The sequence below is a fragment of the Propithecus coquereli genome, unplaced genomic scaffold (genome assembly GCF_000956105.1).
Source record: "Propithecus coquereli isolate 6110/MARCELLA unplaced genomic scaffold, Pcoq_1.0 Scaffold220, whole genome shotgun sequence".
NCBI classification, from domain to species: Eukaryota; Metazoa; Chordata; class Mammalia; order Primates; family Indriidae; genus Propithecus; species Propithecus coquereli.
This window is the reverse complement of record NW_012147190.1, coordinates 2,296,049-2,305,163: the sequence shown is the minus strand read 5'-3', so window position 1 is coordinate 2,305,163 and position 9,115 is coordinate 2,296,049. Positions and strand designations below refer to the sequence as shown.

At 40.8% G+C, this 9,115-nt stretch overlaps 1 protein-coding gene across 1 annotated transcript in view; it reads left to right on the top strand.

Moving 5' to 3' along the window:
• The first annotated feature begins 4,769 nt into the window (after positions 1-4,769).
• The window catches only part of ATP10B (ATPase, class V, type 10B), a 95,425-nt gene continuing 91,079 nt past the window's right edge, over positions 4,770-9,115 (top strand). The window contains exons 1-2 of the mRNA XM_012644798.1: positions 4,770-5,062; positions 6,373-6,567. Of these exons, the coding sequence (XP_012500252.1) occupies positions 4,788-5,062; positions 6,373-6,567 (470 nt within the window). The 5' untranslated portion in view covers positions 4,770-4,787. The remainder of the gene's footprint in view (positions 5,063-6,372; positions 6,568-9,115) is intronic.

The window sequence follows — 9,115 nt, the reverse complement described above, 5'->3', positions numbered from 1 at the left end:
TTTCTTTCTCACTCTCCCATTCCTTTCCCACTCTTCATAGTGGGGGACAACAATCTCCATCCCACCCCTGCACACGTTTCTTACTCAATATTTTTTCCTCTCTAGAGGAAGGCAGCATCTGGCATCCTAACTGTAGGACAGGTTCTGTAGTCTGTTAATGAGACACAATTCCAGCTCCTGCTCTTCCCATTGGGAAGGACAGGGCACTTTCCGGTGCTTCTAAGAACTGCTTACATACAAGCGCTGGATGTAGACTCCCGTGGCTGAGTGCAATGCAGATGAGGATTCTGAACTTCAGCCTTCCCCGAGGTGTCTCGCCTCTCCAAACCCCACTGCAGAGTAAGGTCTCCCCTTGGACTAGTCCTTTCCCACCAAGGCCTTGCTGAACTTTCCTGGAGAGGTCCCAGTACTAGAAAACTTATTGAGAGTCTTTCAAGTGGTGATTTCTGTTTTCTGGCACATGTTTCTACAACTACATGGATTTTCTTGAATCTAAGATGCCATCAGTTTAATAATACTTTGAGTGTGTAAAAACAATTAAATAAATAAACACTACCATATCATATTATGTGAAATAATCGAGGTTCAGAATATTAAAATGTGAATAAAATGACATCTTGGATTCTAGTAAATATAGCTTTTATTGAAAGGGAGTAGGAAGACATTACGGGCTCTGTAGAGAAATCATCCTATTCCCCCAACATTCATTTCTTCATCTGTAAACGGGTTTGTGTAAAATCAGTGAAAGACTACATAAAAGCAATGGCCATTTCCTCAAGCAAATCCAATCAAGATAAGTAGAAAAAACAAAATGGGTAAGAAATTGATAATAAGATTGCTTTATTCCAAATCCTTCCTTGATCTACCAGAAGGTTTGCAAATGGATAGGCCATGTTTTTGGACCGAGTTCCTGCACTAGGCCCCAATAGACCAGAATAAAAATCAAAGTGGAGTCACTCATACTAAAGTTCTGTCACCAAACTGAAACTATGTTGTTATCTGACCTTGCAAAAAATCAGGAGAGAGGGATAATAGCCAAATTTCCCAAACAGGCCAGTTTCAATCAGTATAATGAAGTTCCCTCTGCCTTTAATCCTTACAACAAACAGTAACCTGAAGTAACCATCAGTTATTTTTCTGTTGTTTCTCTGTTCTGGCCTTATAAGAAAAGTAACTTTGAAATGACCAATCCACTTTTTATTCCTTGTTTCTGCTTTCTTCAGCCCTTTCTGTCTATAAAACCAATTTCCTCTGCTCAGCTCGTTGGAACACTTACTCTGTTTTATAGAATAGGTTGCCCAATTCTAGAATTGCAAATAAAGCCAATTAAAATCTTTAAACTAAACCTGTTGTGATTTGTCTTTTGACAGTGGGATTTATGCCTGTTGGTGAATATATATTAATATGTTAATATATATATAATTAATATATTAACATTTATTTCTAGGAGTGTGTATTTAAAATCTCTCAGCTGCACTACGTAAGCTCGGGTGGAGAGGGATGTCTGTGTAGGTTTTACTCACCTGGTACAAACAAGGGTTCAGTAAGTATTTGTTGATTCAATGAACAACTAGTTGTTTGACTCCCTAACTGTGAAAATGGAATTTGCTAAAGATGGGGTGTATTCGGGTTCATAAAAATGAAAAAGAAAGGAACTGGAGTCCATTGGAAATGTGAGCCAGGCAGGGAGGAGAAAACGTTTGGGAAAGAGAAACAAGCTTCCTCAGAAAATTGCAGTTAACACAGTATTAGGCCATGGTCTACTATATAGAATTGTCCCCTCCCATCTAAAAGACATTCTCCCCAAGGACAATAAAGGTGGTGCTTGAGAGGATCACTGCTTCTAGCCAGAGGTGATCTGAGTGCAACTAGCAAAACTAGGCAACCAAGTTTATTTTTAGTAGGAGGTGCCATTTCAGAAAAACTAGAGTGAGAGACTTTACAACTGAAAGGACCTTGGGGAGTTGGTTTAGGCCCCTCCCTACAATTTCTGAAACCAGTAATAAACCATACCTCAGATAAAGGATCCCACAATCCCCTTTGTTTCCTGCTCCACTGCTGGGAAGAAATACTTTATCTGGAGGAAGAAAGGGCAGAGTGTTAGAGAGCTGCTTTCTGGCCCCTATGCTGCCTCCCTCCAGTCCTTTTAAGTGCTTCGGCCTGAATAAGTGACATCATATCACTTCCCGGCTAAACTCTTCAGGGCTCCTTGCTTTCAGCATAGTAGCCTCACCAGGCTTTCTGAGCCGGTCAGTCTCTCCAGCCTCAGCTGTTGCCCGTCTTCGTCCCCGCAGTTCCCTGTACTCTATTAGCGTAACTTTCCATTTCTGGAACTGATTCCTCCACCTCCAGCACCCTTGGCCAACCTCTCTACCTAGCTAACTCTTACGTGTTTCTTCAGGTAACTGTTTAAATAAATGTTCCTTTTTCCAGGAAGCCTTTCCTGACTGTGTCACTGTGTGTGTGTGTGTGTGTGTGTGTGTGTGTGTGTATGTGTGTGTGTGTGTGTGTACACATATATACGTATACATTTTTTTCCTGAATCATTGAGACATCTTGCTATTTACCACTAAATACTTAAGTGAGGATTTCCTAAGAACTAGGATATTTTTGTATGTGACTATCATATAATCATCAAAATCAGGAAATTAGACATTATTAAAATACCATGAACCAATCTGCTGCTCATATTCAAATTTTTCCCATTGTCCAATAATGTCTTTATATAGTATCTATTTTATCTCCCCCAAGTCTAGGATTCAATACAGGATCACATTTAGTTTTCACATATTTTTAGCTTCCTTTAATCATAAACAGTTCCTCTGCTTTTCTTTGACCTTTTCCACTTGAAAAACACAAGCTACTTATTTTGCAGAATAGCCCTCAGTTTGAGGTTTTTTAATGTTTCTACACCAAAGTGACTTGTGTTCTTCTCAGCACATCACACCAGAAGGCACAAGGTGTCAGCTTATCCCAATATGGGTGATTCTTACTTTGATCTCTTGGGTACGGTGGTGTCTGTCAGATTTCTCCACTACAAAGTGATTCATTTTAATCATTGTAATTAATAATATTGGGGAAGGATATTTTGAAAACTATGGAAATATATAGTTCCTCATCAAATTTTCATCCACTAATTTGGCATCCATGTTACATCTGCTTTATTTTTAAGGAAGCTTATTTTACATTGTTAAAAAAGAAAAATAAAGATTACGATAAATGATCTTTTAAAGTATCCCACCTGCATTTCTCATATCAATCCAAGCTCTTCATTTAAGATAATCTTGCCACCTAAAAGTGAGAGAAGTCTGATATGTATGGTGTTATCCAAGGCAAGATTTCTCGTTTGCATTTTCAACTCTATTTGTGAATTATCTTTTCATTTCATTTTCCTTTGCATTAAAAAAAAGGAATCCATGAAGGGAGCATATTTTTTATAATGAAAAAGAAGATATAGGATATTATTTCTGGCTTGCTAAATGTCATCATATTGCTTTTAGTCACGTTATGATAGACATCGTAATTGCATTTATTTTTTCATGCTTGCTACAAGGGCTTACTTAGGCTCTGAAGAGCTTCCCACAGCGGTGGGATCTGTGGATTGAAAATCATTTGGATTGATTAAAGCCATGAGGAGAATTATGATGAGGATCAGATCATATGGGCATCCAGAAGATAAAATATTATCATTTAAAGTAGAAATAAAACTCTTTTTCCTAAGTGATCGTATTTACAATTACAGACTGGGTTGTTCATCGTAAGATTAATAATACTCGACATTCTCTCATCCACTTATTCAAAAGAAAATCATCCTATGAGCTTACTAAGTGAGAAGGCCCATTATACCCAAATTCTAACTTTACAAAGTATGTCTTCGAAGAATACCCTTCTGGGTCTTTAAGCAAAATTTGGCCAAAAGGAACTTCTAGAGTTTCCTTGTAGGTTCCATTAAAAGTGCTCAGAAACTGGAACATCCTAGATAAAGCAGCACTCCTTGTCATCTGGGAGGAGCGTCTGCTTGACCAAGTGCTTGGTTTCAGAACCTACCAAATGGAGTGGAGAGAAAAGAAGGGATCTCCCATCCCCACCCCCAGCCAACCAGATCAGAAAGAGCCATGGAATGAGAGTAGAACAGCCCAGTCCCCTGAGGCCCAAATTTCCTAGGAAAGGGCCTGTCTCCTCTAGTCCACGTCATCACTCTCCTTTGAGGTTCTGAGTCCACATGAGTTTCTCCAAAATGTCACCAGTATCAGAAAATTTGAGAGCTGCAGAAAACCTAAAGAATAAATACTTTCCCCTTAGTTCCAAGATATGTCCCAACATATTTTTATGTACTGTCCAAATTGTTCCTCGCAAAAATCTTGTGGAAAAAAAGTATAGTAAGAATAGTTTTTCTCATTTCAGGGTGGAAAAACTGAGAAGAGAGAGTTCAGTGTTAGGAATGTACCAGAACTAGAATTCTGATTCGAGTCATAGCCCACTAGGCCACGCTTCAGCATTTCTCTGACGGCCCCAGCTAGGCCATCAACACCTTCCACCCCACTTACATGCTTCCACGGCACTTACCGCAGTGTGAGTTGTTTGGTTATTTACGTGATTATGTGACTGATGTCTCACCCTAGATTCTGAGTGTGTGGATTACAGGGATTGAGCCTACTTTTCTGACACCATACCCCAGTGTCTACCCTGCGTGGATGGGAACCAGTGAACAGGCCGACGTGTCATACATTTCTGCAGACCATAGTGACTTCACGTGTCTGTTTTCAGACCTTAGCCTGCTGCCAGGAATGGCCCTCTCAGTGGACTCCTCCTGGCACCGGTGGCAGTGGCGGGTCAGAGACGGGTCCCTGCAGTCTCCATCGGAAACCACACCACTGATCTCTCCAGAGAAGGGGAGGCGGAGCTACAACCTGACACAGCAGCGGGTCGTGTTCCCCAACAACAGCACCTTCCACCGGGACTGGGAAAAGGTCTCCAGGAGCTACCCTGGCAACAGAATCTGCACGACCAAATATACCCTCTTCACCTTCCTGCCCCAGAATCTCTTTGAGCAGTTTCACAGGTACAGACCCACCTGTTCAAACAAGACACGTTTTAATCAAATATTTGCCATTTAAATGACCTGAGAGCCACCCCTTTCCTTTAATATCCAAATACATGTACCTTAAGAAGTTTTCATCATTCATTCATTCATTCCACAAATATTTATCAGGTCCTACTCTGTTTCAGGCCATGTGTTGGATGCTAGGAATACGTGAGAAAAAGAGTGAGAGAGAGAGAGAGACTGTCCTCATTGAGTGTATGTCTAGTGAAAGAGATAGACATTAATGTTTTGAATGATATAAATTGATATAAAGTTATAACTAGAATAGATACTTCCAAGGAGAGGTATATGGTGTTAATATAGTGAATAATAGGGAGATCTGGTCTAGTTGAGGAAGTTGGGGAATTGAAGTATAACCTGAAAGAAGAAAATGTATTAACTGGGTGAAAAGGGGCAGAGAGAAGTCATAGAGGGGAGGCAGGAAAATGTTCTTGCAGACAGACCTGCATGTGTAAAGGCACTGTGGCAAGGGAGAACAAGATGCACTTTAAAACCTTAAAAACATAAACCACTCTTTTGCGATAATATATGGGATCATTTTTAATTAAAGGTCAAAATATGTGCTTATATATCATCCTAAATTTTGTAATTATTATTATAAGCTACCATTTATTGAGCAACTAATATGCTCCAGAACACTCTACTATGTACCTAGCAAATATTATACCATGTAATATTTATTTATTTCTATATATTTATTTATTTTTGAGACAGAGTCTCCCTCTGTCACCTGGGCTAGAGTGCCGTGGCATCAGCCTAGCTCGCATCAACCTCAAACCCCTGGACTCAAGCAATCCTCCTGCCTCAGCCTCCCAAGTAGCTGGGATTACAGGCATGTGCCAATACACCCAGCTAATTTTTCTATTTTTAGTAGAGACGGGGTCTCACTCTTGCTCAGTCTGGTCTCAAACTTCTGACCTCAAGCGATCCTCCCTCCTCGGCCTCTCAGAGTGCTAGGATTACAGGTGAGAGCCACCACGCCCAGCAATACCATGTAATATTTATAAGATCCCTTTAAAGTAGGTAATTCTATCCCCATTTTACACAAGAGGAAATAAGCTCAGGAAGGTCACAAAACTATTAAACAATAGGAACAGAGTTTAAATATAGATCAGTTTGGCTTCAAAGCACTTTCTGTAATGTTTGAGGTGACATTGAAAGAAGAGTGTCATTTTACTTGATAAGGGCCAACAGTGGGGAAGAATCAGAGGAGAGAGTGTATTTTTCTTCTCCATGGATTTTACACACACCATCCTTGCCCCTTCCAGATGGGCTAACCTCTATTTCCTGTTCCTGGTGATTCTGAACTGGATACCCTCCATGGAAGTCTTCCACAGGGAAATCACCATGCTGCCACTGGCCATTGTCCTGTTCATCATCATGGTCAAAGACGGTGTAGAGGACTTCAAGAAACACCGCTTTGATAAAGAGATAAATTGTTCCAGCATTCGAATATATGAAAGGTAAGGGGGAAATCATCTCTCTGTGTTCTCTTGTGCAAAAAGGTAATGCACACTCACCAGCATGGTTAAAGGATTGGTCTCTTTTCTTTCATTATATTTCCTTAAATTCATCTAATTCAGAGATTCTCAACTGGGGGAAATTTTGACCCTAGTGGTCATTTGGTAATGTCTGAAGACATTTTTGGTTGTCATACTGGGAGAAAAGGTGCTACTGGCATCTAGTGGGTAGAAGCTGGGTGCTGCTAGACATCCTACAACACACAACACAGCCTCCCCCCGCCCCCAACCAATTATTATCCAGTCGAAAATGTCAATATGCTGAGAGTAAGATTAAAACCTCGTTTTAACTTGTGTAAACACTCATATTATTAAGCACAAGGATGTTACATTATTAAGAGTGGATTGAAAAGCTCAAGAATTAAACTCTAGAATGACTGAATCATCTCAGGAGATTAAGTTCAGGAGAAATTCTTTGAAGGATGTCAAGCAATGTCACCCAAACAAGAAAATCTATGCCATTTTTAAAGCCTCTGAGTTTCTTGGGTAAAGATAATGCTTTTAAAACTTAACCAGGTAGGTTTTAGGACCCAGAGTTAGTACACCTGTTCTTGGCTGCCTGCGAGTGGAAAAGGAAGATACCTGTGGGTGACGTCTACATTCCAATAGGTGGAGTCTCAAAGAAGTAGCAGGAAGTGGCCTGGTGGATACACACCTGTTCCCTGTAAGCTCCTTCCTTGCCCATTTCTCGCCTGCTGTTTGTGTGCTGGCTTTTCATTTTTAGTTTCCTTTTAAAAGAAGAGAGATAAACTGTCAGCAGAGAAGGCAAGTAAAAGATGAGAATTAAATTATGAGAATTAAAGAGACAGGATTGAGCAGAGATGAGAAAGGAAGGGAGGAAACGGCGGAAAAGGAAAGAAGACAAGAAACGAGTGGTGGTCTCCAATCTGCCCTTTGAAGGAAGGTCCCCTAAAGAGAACCCCAACAGACATCACTGTGGGAATCAAATTAAGACCAGCAAGTACACCGTGTTGTCCTTCGTCCCCAAGAACATCTTTGAGCAGCTACACCGGTTTGCCAATCTCTATTTTGTGGGCATTGCAATTCTGAATTTTGTCCCTGTGGTCAATGCTTTCCAGCCTGTGGTGAGCATGATACCAATCTGTGCCATCATGGTAGTCACTGCCATCAAGGACGCGTGGGAAGACCTCCGGAGGTTCAAATTGGATACAGTCATCAATAGCCAAGAGTGCCTCTGCTACAGCAGGTAAGGCAAAAACTCCGGGGAGGACTCACTACCCCAACTCAGTTCTTCCTGTGGTTGCTACCACTGCAGCTACTGCTTATAAAGGGATGAAGTAGGGAAATATCACTCTTTTATCTCAGGGAAGCTGTCAATTTTTTACAGTGAGGATCATTGTCTAAAATTTAAAACAAAAACAAAAAAGCATTGAGTCTGTCTTTTAAAATTAGGAGGTCTTTGTTATGTGGTTCTTTACTGCTTCAAATTTGTCCAACATCTAAGAATTTTACGTGAATTCTCATCCCTTCTTAGTACAGTGTCGCCACGAACATATTCGAGCATGTTTGGGGATGCTGGGAGGGAAGAGGCATCTCTGCTTTTAAGGGGAGCGGTCGAGTGTTGTGTTACGAGAACCAGGGCAGGAGACGCACTGCCTGGGTGGAACATGGTTTCCAGCTCTTCCTAACTGCATGACCTTAGGCAAGCGAAGTAAATTCTCTCAGCCTCATTTTGTCATTCTTAGAATTGATACATTTCCTGGAGTGGTCGTGAGAATTGCACAAGATAATCCTTAGAAAATGCTTAGTACTACACCTGACATAATAAATGCTCAGTAAATGCAACCCGAGATTGCTTTATTTTTAGAATCTAAAACTCATTTTCTTCATCATTAAGCCCATCCTTGAGAGTTCCCTCCGGTGTTGTACCAACTAAAGCAAAGACTGCCTACCACCTGTCTTGTCACCTTATTTAATGTAATTTTATGCATGCTGTTGTTCTACAAAGGTTCGACTGAGCAAATAATTGAAGTGAACCCATGGCTCCCGTCCTTATTAGAATGAAAGGGATTTGCTTTGAGCTGTGCACTCCAGCCATTTAGAGACTGCTTACTTCCAAGGAAGAATTCTCTTCCCATGCGGAATGAAAGGTGACCAAGTTGGAGCTGGCAGCTGAAAGGGTTTATGAGCCAAACTCTACTTGGAAAGCTGTAGCCAGGGGAAACCTCCAAGGAGTATCTGATACGAGGACTTGACTGTCTCTAAAGAACCCCTACAAGAAACATCATGCTTGTCCCTCAGTGGCAAATGAGCTTCTGGCCTCTTTGCTTGGAGGGCCACAATTGCACATCTAGAAAAATTAATCTGAAGGATATTTTTTCTTTAGCTAGAGCTAATTGTCTTGAATGTTGTAAGCAGGTTGGACACCCAGACTTAAGATTTAATCATTCCTCACCTTTAAGTAAGAAAATTATAAGGAGAGGAAGAAATGACTGCTGGGGTGTGACGACTTTCTTTGAAGAGGAGATTT